At 39.7% G+C, this 11532-nt stretch overlaps 1 protein-coding gene across 1 annotated transcript in view; it reads right to left on the bottom strand.

The window, feature by feature from the left end:
* Positions 1-5012: 5012 nt before the first annotated feature.
* Positions 5013-11532, bottom strand: part of LOC101988602 (olfactory receptor 51F2-like) — an 11815-nt gene continuing 5295 nt past the window's right edge. The window contains exons 2-3 of the mRNA XM_005368865.1: positions 9621-9787; positions 5013-5114 (exon numbers count right to left, since the gene is read on the bottom strand). Coding sequence (XP_005368922.1) covers positions 5013-5114; positions 9621-9787 — 269 coding nt within the window. The remainder of the gene's footprint in view (positions 5115-9620; positions 9788-11532) is intronic.

Genomic DNA, 11532 nt, shown 5'->3' with positions numbered 1-11532 from the left:
AGACTCACAGGATATTTCAGTCAGGACTTGATCATAATTTAAAAATTTTAGGTCCCCATAAGTTTATCAGCACCCCCAAAAAAATGGACTACGGATGCTCTTGTTTTTTTTTTTTAAAAAAAAAGGGGGGGAAATGGTATGGGACAATTGTCTATATTTTGTGAATTATGTTTTAAATAAACGCTGATTGGCCAGTAGACAGGCAGGAATTATAGGCGGGACAAACAGACAGAAAGTAGATATGGGTCAAGGAGAATAGAAGAATTCTGGGAAGGAGGAAACTCATTCCTCCCCAGTCCTGCTCAGACCCTTAAGAAGAAAGATGTGATCTACCCCTCTGAAAAAGGTCCTGAGCCATGTGGCTAACGTAGATAAAAATAATGGGCTAATATATGTTACAAGAGTTAATAAGAAGCTTGAGCCAATGGGCCAATCCGTTTATCATTAATAAAGATTTCTGTGTGATTTTCTTTGGGGCTAAATGGCTGTGGGACCTAGTGGGAGGACAGAAACCAGACACGACAGAAACACCAACAAGCAGGCCCTCATATTACATATCACCCCTGAGCATATTCCCAAAGGGCTCTATATCCTACCACAAATAGAATTCACGCCCATGATTACTGCTGCTTCATTCATAACAGAAAGGAAATTGAACTGAATTAAATTGAATTAGCTAACCATCAACTGATGGATAATGTGATACATGATGTGAGATTAGATGATAGATAGATAGATAGATAGATGATAGATAGATAGATAGATAGATAGATAGATAGATAGATAGATAGATAGATAGACGATAGATAGATAGATAGATAGATAGATAGATAGATAGATAGATAGATGATAGACAGACAGATAGAGTAATTTTGTTCAGGAAAAATAAAATTAAGAAATTTAACTGAGATTACCTTAGCTCAGAAAGAAAAAAAAAAACATATTCTGAGAGTTGGAAAGATGGCTCAGAGGTTAAGAGCACTGGCAGCTCTTCAAGAGGTCCTGAACTCAATTCCCAGAAACCGCATGGTGACTCACAACCACCTGTAATGAGATCTGATCCTTTCTTCTGGTGTGTAGGTATACATACAAGCATAACACTGAACGTGTAGTAAGTAAATAATATTTAAAAATATATAGTGTTTCACATGTAGATATCAGTTTCTAATTTTAAGCATTTTTACTTAAGTGGGAGAAAGTGTGTATAGAACTTTGGGGACTACAAAGAGACCCATGAGAAGAGGTTAAAAAAAAAAACAAAGTCAGCTTTAAGGGAAATTGGTGGCAAAGGTAATAAAACATATAGACATGAAAGCGGAAACAAGGAGAACAGGGAGAAAATGTCTGAGGAGATATGGAAGCACAGAGCTGGGGAGAGAGAGGGAGACTTAGACTATAACAAAGACTAAGTATATATGAAAATGCCATTTAAAAAAATCTGCTGCTTGGAGCACTGGTCTGAGCTCCCAAGGTCCCAATGAGGAGCAGAAGGAGGGAGAAGATGAGCAAGGAAGTCAGGACCACGAGGAGCGCACTCACCCACTGAGACAGTGGGGCTGATCTATTGGGAGCTCACCAAGGCCAGCTGGCCTGTGACTGGGAAAGCATGGGATAAAACCGGACTCTCTGAACATGGCGAACAATGAGGGATGATGAGAAGCCAAGGACAATGGCATCGGGTTTTGACCCTACTTCACGTTCTGGCTTTGTGGGAGCCTAGCCAGTTTGGTTGTTCACCTTCCTAGACATGGACGGAGAGGGGCAGACCTTGCACTTTCAATAGGGCAGGGAACCCTGACTGCTCTATGGACTAGAGAGGGAGGGGGAGAGGAGTTTGGAGGAGGGGGAGAAGGGTGGGAGGAGGGGGAGGGAAATGGGAGGCTGGGAGGAGGAGAATACTTTTTTTTTTCCTTTTCTCAATTAAAAAAAAATCTGGTGCTTTATCCAGCCATGATGGCACACATCTTTAATCCTAGCATTCAGGAGGCAAATGAGTTTGAAGCTAGTATGGCCTATGCAACAAGTACCAGTCCAGTCAGATTTCAACAGTGAGGCCTATCATGGAGAGAAGGGGGAGAGACAGAGAGACTAAGGCAGAGAGACAGAGAGACTGAGAAACAGAAATGGGGGGATGGAGAGAGAGAAAGAAATCTTTGTAAGGGAATTTTAAAACAAGTGTAGGACACATTGTCATTTCCAAAGTCTATCCACAGTTCTTGGGTTCTAGACTCCTTTTGTGTCACTAAAAGCACTGAAGAGGGACATGAGTTCTTTTCACATTCAACTCTTTAGTTCTCCATTTTTAAGGATTGTGTGAATAGATTGGGTCAACCCAAACAACCTCATCTCAAAGCATTTATCTTTCATGATATCTACAAAGCTCAAACTACCTCTGAAATGTAAAATATCACATTCAGATTCTAGGCATTAATATATGGGGATATTTGGAGGACATTACTCCATCCATAAGCACTAGTCACAGTATCCTTGATATATACAACCCAGTGAAATAGTATAGTTAATACTGTTTTATTAACCTTATAAAAAATAAAGTATTTGAGAACAAGATATAGAAAAAGATTACTCGTTCGTTTTTCAGCCACCCAGACCCAAAGTAATCACACAGAAACTATATTAATTAAAGTGCTACTTGGACAATCACTTAGGTGTGTTTTTAGCTAGATCTTATATCTTAAATTAACCCATTTTCATTATTTTATATTTTATCATGATGCTCATGGTTTACTGGGACAGACACATGGGCATCTTTTTTCTCCAGTGGCTAAATGGTGTCTCTCTGACTCTACCTATTCTCTCCTCCTCTATCTACTTGAAATTCCCAACTTGCCCTATTCTGTGCTGCAATAGGCCCAAAGTAGCTACTTTATAGACCAATGGTATTCACAGCATACAGAGGGGACTCTTACATCACCTCCCCTTTTTCTGTCTATGTAAAAATGAAGATTTTAACTTTAACAAAGTAAAATTGCATATAACACAACAGATATCAACAGGCATTTGTGTTCTTCTACAGTACATTTTGGTGGTGAAAACATTTGGTAGACAGCAAGACTAGAAAAGGGTGAAGATGCCATTGATGTTAGCTACTGAGAACAAAATTAGACTTGGTAAAGGTGACAGTTGTAGAGATGATGAGTAAGAAACAAATCCTACAGACATTTTTAAATATAGATAGAATCTGTCAATGTGCAGGCTATCTGAGAAGACATCAATACTAACTCAAATATCTGTATGCACAAGTGGCCCTGAGATGGTGGGACTTCAAGAGCAATTAAAGAAACAATGTATATGACCAGTCTGTGGGTAATGCTTACAAATAGTGAGGAGGGCAGTGGTCAGTCCATCTTAGATGATGTCACTGGAAAAGACATCTCCTGCCCTGATTCCTTGACATAATATTCTCATAACTAGAACACAATAAGGATACATCAAAATTATACTAGCTATTCCCCAACTTGTCAGTTTGCATATCAAATTAAGAAGCAGATAAAATATAGAAAACTAAACAAAAACAGTATTTATTTCCTGTATTGCTAAATTATGGAGTGAAACATTCTACCACTGTGTTTACAAGCACCTGCCTTATGCTTCTAACATAACTTTATCATTGACTAGCATATGAATGTCAATTGGACTGTCTCTCTTCTAAACTAAAAGTCCTGGCAGTGAGGCCTATGTTGTATTCTTTTTATTAACCTCTAACACTTACAGGATAGTGAGAATATGGGGTGTCATTAGGAAATAGTAACCACATATATATATGGATGTATAAGTGACCACTTGACTATACCAGTGCATTCCCAGGAAGCTAATAAAACAGTGCTGCTGCTGATACATACAGTCAGATCCTAAGGGGTTAAGACATTATAGAAGGAACTATAACTTATACTCATAACAGATGTTTTTAAGTATATAATTCATTTTTTTATCAAGGTCAACTGGCCTGCTAATGGTTATAGCATTTTTGAGGTGTTGAAATTTTCCTATATTGGATTGTGATGATGTTTACTGCATAATTCTGTGATTGTTCTAAGAACAATTGAATAATACACTATAAATGGGTCAATTTTATACCATGTGTACTTTAACTCAATAAACTGTTTAAAAAACAACTCCAATGAAATATCTTAAAGACAAAACTTCACATCAGCCCGTAAAGCATGCAGCCATAATCACATTCTGGAAGAGATATAAAAAGCTTGTGTCAGGCTAGTGAAGTCCTCTGGGAGCGTCCACACCCTGGAGGCACAGTAAATTAGCTCTGCCACAGGGAACTGGTTCCTGCACTCTGTGCTCATCTCCAAAGGAGCTGGGTGACACTCAACAGAAGCTCAGCCCTGCCCTGGAATCTGAGGCTCCCTCCACCTTCTGAGTTACCCTGAGAGGGAATCATCGCTGTTGGATGGGCTCTGTAAGTAAAACTTTGTTCAGTGACGCTCCTGCCTCTGGGTGAGCTGCGTTGTCTTAGCAGTGGGGAACAGTTACACTGTGGTGTTCAGAAAAGATAAGATCATGGGAGAGAAGACTGTGGAGGACAGAATCATTTTGAATTGCGAGCTCCCAGGAAGCCTGCAGAGAATGAGCACTTTGTTCTGCCTTCTAGGGGCCTAGATGACCTGGCTTTAGTCAAAAGCCTTAATTAGTGTTCTGAGGCATTTGTCATGATCAGTTTAACTCACTTCTAAGTCCAATGACTCATGAAAAAGTAAAAGTGTGTAGCTGATCATAGTGATACATGTCTGTAATACCAGCACTTGGGAGGTGGAGATAAGAGGATTGGAAGCTCAAGGTGACCTGCATACTAATCTCAGAGTCAGCCTGTGATACATGAAAGCCTGTCTCAAAAATGTAAATGAATAAATCAAATGTAACTTAAAATAAAGGTGAAATACCTGTCATGAGCAGTTTTTGCATGCCAGAGCTCCATTAGGTAGTTTACTTAGCCAGCCCTAGAGATGAGTGAACTGTATTGAAGGAAGTTTACATAGCTTTTACGTTTCAGTGAAATAAGCTTTTTTGAGAGTATGGATATTGGAATTAAAAATAACTGGGTTCATAATACTGCCTATGCTACTCACCAAGTGTATGTGACACTGAAAATGTTTCATAAACTCATAATTGTTTTTATTATTATTATTATATAAAAAGTATCTTTAAAGTGAATCCATTCATACATGTTACATGTTGATACAATAAGAATACAATTGTGCTGGCTAGAGCACAATAATACTTGTTGATCTAATTAATACATATGACATATCAGCATGAATAATTTGCATTACTGTACAAGGCTTCCAAACTAGTGTTTCTGAGCACAGATCCAGCCCTGGCCCACCACACGCTGTAAACATCAGCAACAGCCTGGAGAACACTGATGGTGCCACACTGATGGTCTAAATCAGTAGCTAGAGGCAGACAGGCTACAGCTCTCAATGCTGCAGTGAAAAAGAACTTTGTCTAAATAGGAAAGTTCACACTGTGTGATTGGAGAAGGTGAGTCTGACAGATCTGAGCAGGATGGGCCACTGAAATGAGGATGAATACTTGTAATCTCATTGCTTATGAGGCCAAGGCAATAGCATCTTGAATTAGAGGCTAGCTATGGGTTACATGGTAAAATCTTCTCTTGGTGAGAGAAAAAAAATAAAGTTATAGAATAATGTCAGGAACATTTAGTGGCCTGTTATTCTCTAATGTGAGGCAGGTGGATTTTTAATGTAACAAAAACATGTGTTAAAATATAACCTCAAGTACGGTTGTCTATCATCCCAGGCATTGGAGAACTAGAGTCAATAATGAAAGAAACAACCAATGAATATTTAAATAGAACGAGACAGAGATACAAGACAAGGGTGAGCGGTGGTAAATTTAATAAGAGGATTACTATACCCTAATACCACTTGCAGAGAAGTGAAAGAAACTGGGAAGAGCCAGGTCTGGGATGGGGAAGGAAGTGAGTTCTGTTGTAGTGTCTGAGGAATGCGATGATATCGCTCAGAAACGGGTATTTTATTCACTTTTATTATCACAGGAAGCAGAGAGCTTTTATTTGTTCTCCAACTGTGGCTTGAGTTCCTCTAAAACACAGACTGTCCTCCTCCTCTCTTTCACATTTCACTGTTGCCCTCATGATCGATTCTGTTAACTTTTGGAATACAGAGTTAGGAGATGCTATCATCAGAGAGCAGATTTATGAGTCAGATCGATGTGTGTTGTTCAAAGCCATGGTCATAACTAGATCATCTTGATGTGGGAGTGTCATATATCAATCTGTTGATTTCATTGGTTAAGCAATAAAGAAACTGCTTGGCCCTCATAGGTTAAAACATAGGTGGGTGGAGTAAACAGAACAGAATGCTGGGAGGAAGAGGAAGTGAGCTCAGTCTCGACAGCTCTGCTCTCTGGAGAGAGTCGCCATGATTCTCCCACTCCAGACAGACGCAGTTAAGATCTCCCTGGTAAGCCACCTCGTGGGCTAAAGCAGATTATTAGAAATGGGCTAGTCCAGGTGCGAGAATTAGCCTAGAAGAGGCTAGATAGAAATGGGCCAAGCAGTGTTTAAATGAATACTGTTTGTGTGTTGTTATTTCTGGGCATAAGCTAGCCAGGCAGCCGGGGTGCTGGGGACGCAGCCCCACCACTCCTATTACAACATCATCTCAAGAGGAGGATATGGACTGCAAGAGGGAATAGGGAAAGTCAAACTTTCTATAACACCATAATTAATAAATGACGGCATTTTCTGATGGATGGTGCAGAGGGATAATCTATCAGAATAATCATCATGGAAGCAATTGAAAGAAGAAGTATCATAGACTATATAGTCAAACTTTGAAGTACAGGAGAGAAAAAATCTGGAATTTATACAAATATTTAGTGTCAGAGTACGCAGTAGGTGACAAAAGCATTTGGATGTCAACGCACCAGAGGAATGATTCTCTGATGGAGACGAATCCCATCCAGGCTTGGCCTTTACGACCACTGAGTCCTGAAACCATTGCTCCTGTCTGTATTTTCACATTTACAAAAGCAGCTATGCTGTCTCCCAATTCCAGCACTGTAGTATATAATCTCATGTGATGTGTATATGCTATCTCGTGATCATATAGCAATCTTATGGTCACATGTATCAGGGAGATGATTTCTCATTAAGATCTATAATTTTGATATATAGAAAATATACTAGGAATCCACAAGGATGACCCCAACTAAGAATTCTAGCAGAGGTGGAGAGGGTGCCTGAACTGGCCATCTACTATTAATTGATCGGTGATTTCCCAAATTTTTATCAGAGATATTTTATCCAGTAACTTTCGGAAGCATGGGCAGAGATCCACAGACAAGCATTGCACTGAGCTCCAAGAGTCTTGCAAAAGAAAGAGATGAGGGGGTCATGATGGGGGAACACACAGAGACAACTGGCTTGAGGTCACAGGATGCTGAACCAACATTTAGCGATCCTGAATGGACCTAGGCCCTCTGCATGTGTGTGACAATCATGTAACTTGGTCTCTTAGTAAGGATTCTAACAGTGAGAGTAGTACCTCTCCCTGGCACTTAGATGGCTTTTGGTAACCTGTTCCCCATGCTGGATTTCCTGCCCCCACCTCAATGTAAGGAAAGAAACTCTGCCCTGACTTAACCCAATGTACCATGCTTTGTTCAAGGCTGTGGGAGGCCTGTCCTTTTCTGAATGGAGATGGAGGAGGAATGGATGGGGATGGAGTAGATGGAAAAGGGGAGGGGACAAGAGGAGAAGAGGGAGGGGAAACTGGTTGGTATGTAAAATAAATGAAAAAATGCTATTTAATAAGAAATGTATTAAAAACACATAGTCTATGATATGCTTCATAACTAGATCTATTGTCCGATGAGGACTATAAGGCACTTAAAGTTCTCCTTTGTTCTTTATACTCAAACTAATACAAAAAACAACAATCTCTCCCCTGTCTAAGACAAACTACATACAAAGAGCTCAATTTTACCTTAGAGCAATGCAAAAGGACAAAGTCACGGATGTCTGCCAAGGTTCTTAATACAAAGCAGCTTCAGAGACTATGGCAGTTCTCCTCTTGCTAAAGTCGGGATGATAAAGGCCTGACTGTCCGTAGAGATGGTTCTGCAGCTTCTCTCGCTGGGCACTGTGCCACTGGCCTCTAGTCACAGACTTACACCGGAACCTTTAAACCTTGTGTTGCTATGATAAATGACTCTGCCCCTTGTTGTTTACTCAAAGAATGTGCTATGACCTTCAGAGGTAGCTTTGTAACATTTTCCTTATCTCCTCAAATCTCCTGCAAATTGTGCTTAAGGGAGGTCCTGTTAAATGTGTATTTAAAGGAGGTGAGGAAAGAAAGGTGAGGAAAGAAAAAGAATCGGAACTAAAAAGAATTAGAGACATTAGAGCAAGGAAATTAGAGCTGCAGGATAAAAAGTGGCCTTCAGCTTGTGTGTGGAGTTATTAAAGAAATCTTTCAGTCCTCACTCTGGAAAAGCATTCTCTGAGTTACTCTGGGTAGTGGCTTGGGAGCTGGACTTTCAGAAATTCACAAGTCATGGAGTTGAAGGCTTTTCTGGGGTTCTCAGTGGGGTGAATATCCTGCTTGTTACCAAGGGTGAAGGAAAAATAAACAAAAGCAGATTGTTCTTCAGACTCTTTTTCTTTGCTCATTATAAACTGTACAACAGGAAACTGAGAGAGTTCAGGGTTTATGACTGATCCCTCTCCCATCTAAACACTGTGGACTAGAATGGCAGATGGGAAAGTGTCCTAGTGGAGACGTATTCTGGAAACACCTGCACTGAAGTGTGTGAAGCTTTTGTTATTGAGTTGGGTGGAACTTGTGAAAAGGAATCAATGATGTCCAGCAAAATGCTAAAGAAGGAAAGGAATCCTGTTGGAGTTGAATTAGAAGAGATGGAGAACAGCGTGTTTGCTTATTCATAAAATATTTGGAAATGCCTGGCTCTTGTAGCTTTGTGACACAAAATCTAACACTTCATCCTTTCCAAGAAACTCAGATTCTTATGCTCTCATCCACTGTTTTTCCCTTCTGTGCCCAGACTCACGCTAAGAACCCTTTTGTGAGATTTTTCTTATAATTGTCTATGACTTTTATCACTTCTCATGTTCTCTCTGGCAAGAGCACCCTTACCCTGTTTTCTCTCTTGTAAGCTCACATCTACTCATGAAAAGTTTAGGTGTAATTCATCTACTTGGTTGATATTCCCTAGAATTAACTCCTCATCACTTAACACAAGCACATTTGCACATGCACAACACAGACATAAGATTATCAAAGAACTAAAATTTTTTAAGTAATTTATATAGTGAATTAATCTAAAGCTATAAAGACATAAATTACTAAACATAAAAAGAGAGAAGAACACATATCAGCAAAGTGTAACAATTTATAATATACCACTTACACTAGTGAATAATTAAATTTGAACCAGGGAGCATCTAAAGATGGATGTTTCTAAAACTTTCCTAAAATAGCTTGTGGAGGGAAATTTGGCACAGACTGATTTTTCATGTCTGTTGTGGTGTAAATGATAAATTTCATTATATAAAGGATGGAGAAGACACAAACACCAACAATGAAAATGTACAGAATGGGAGCATCGTGCTTCCCAAATCTCTGCACCAGAGACAAAGAGGTGTTGCAGTTGTAGAGGATGGCAGCAGCCCTGAGATGGGAGATGAAAGCACCAAGTACCTTCTCCCATCTCTCCCTGAAAGCAGTGCAGAGCACAGAGTGGATGACCAAAACATAAGAACGATGATGCATGTGACTCCAACAAGAAGATGGATGCATGAAGGACGGGAGTAAAGGAACAAGAGCCTTGGCCCTCGTGATGACATGTGTAAAGCTCACTGTGGCAATTCATGAACTGGCTAAGATCATGGCATACCCTCACCAGAAGAATGGATATGAAAATATGGTACATTTACACAATGGAGTACTACACAGTGGAAAAAAATGATAGCTTGAAAATAGCAGGCAAATGGTTGGATCTAGAAAACATGATATTGATTGAGGTAACCCAGACCGAGAAAAATATCATATGTACTCACTCATAAGTGGCTTTTAGACATAAAGCAAAGAAAAACCAGCCTACAATTCACAACAGAGAATCTAGACAATAAAGAGGACCTTAAGAGAGACATACATGGATCTAATCTACATGGGAAGCAGAAAAAGACAAGATCTCCTGAGTAAATTGGCATCATGGAACCATGGGAGAAGGTAGAAGTGGAGGGGAGAGGAAAGGAGGGGAGTGGAGAAAAATATATAGCTCAATAAAAACAATAAAAAAGGAAAAAAGATCATGGCATCCCTCAGTGAGTTGCAGATGTCATGAAGTGGTCAAAGACTATCACTAAGATAACTGAAGATCCCATGAATATGAAGATATTAATAAGAACATTTGGACAATGCAGGCCTCAAAGCTGACTTCTCTTCCTTGGGGGCTCTTATCCCATTCATAACGTAAGTTTGACTTGTTTAATATTGTACAAGCCATGTACAATCCTCCTCTTCAGCCAGCTCTCACATTCTTTCAAAGCCAGGAGGAATTGGGACACTATGGGATATTGGAAGGGGGTGGTACTCGATGGATATGATCAAAGGACACTGTATAGTATATAAATTTTCAAAAAATTTAATAGTTATTAAAAGATAATTTCTCAAACCTCAAACCAGATGACAGTGGGCATAGTGGCTAACATGACACAGACCCAGGTCTGTGAAAAACAGCATGGGCAGGAAATAATGGGTTTATGGAGGCTTGATTTGTGATAATGACAAAGAGGATCATGCCATCCCCAGAGATGATGATGGTATATAGACAGCAGAAAGGGATGGATCTAGAGATCAGGATGCCTGTGAGGTAGAAGAATGCAGGGTTGGCAGACAGTGCTCTGGTTGAAGGGTGGCTTTAGTGATAGAAGGGGGCAGATGCCTTTAGGGGAAAGGTGCACATCCAATAACAAGAGAGAACAGAGATGCTTCCAGTCTGTTACATAGCTCACAATTTAGGATCAGTAATGAACTAGATGCTGCCCTGTTCTTCAACAGAAATGCATGGCCTTCTCATCATTTTTCTGATGTGTGATGGCAGATAAACTAGGGAAAGAAGCAAAAGTAATCTCTGTGAAAAGACGTGCTTTTTCAGAAGATTCCCAGTGTGCTATATCTAGACCTCTGTGTACGCATACATTTAAAGAGAAGATTAAATGGGCCATGGTGAATATCATCCAGCTCTCTGACAATTGGTATAACAGAATATTTCTGGGCAGCAATAAGCCAGCACTAAGGTAATTTGCCTTGCTTTTCACCATTTCTTAACTTCTGAGAACAAAGATCTTTAACGTAGATATGACTTAAAAGTTATTGTGCAAGGGATGTACTCACTCATATTTGGTTTCTAGCCATAAATAAAGGACAGTGAGCTTATAATTCGCAATCCTAGAGAAGCTAAATAAGAAGGTGAATCCAAAGACAAACA

This window comes from Microtus ochrogaster, unplaced genomic scaffold (genome assembly GCF_000317375.1).
Source record: "Microtus ochrogaster isolate Prairie Vole_2 unplaced genomic scaffold, MicOch1.0 UNK41, whole genome shotgun sequence".
Lineage (NCBI taxonomy): Eukaryota > Metazoa > Chordata > Mammalia > Rodentia > Cricetidae > Microtus > Microtus ochrogaster.
Note: the sequence above shows the minus strand (reverse complement) of the source record. Positions and strands in the feature narration are given on the sequence as shown.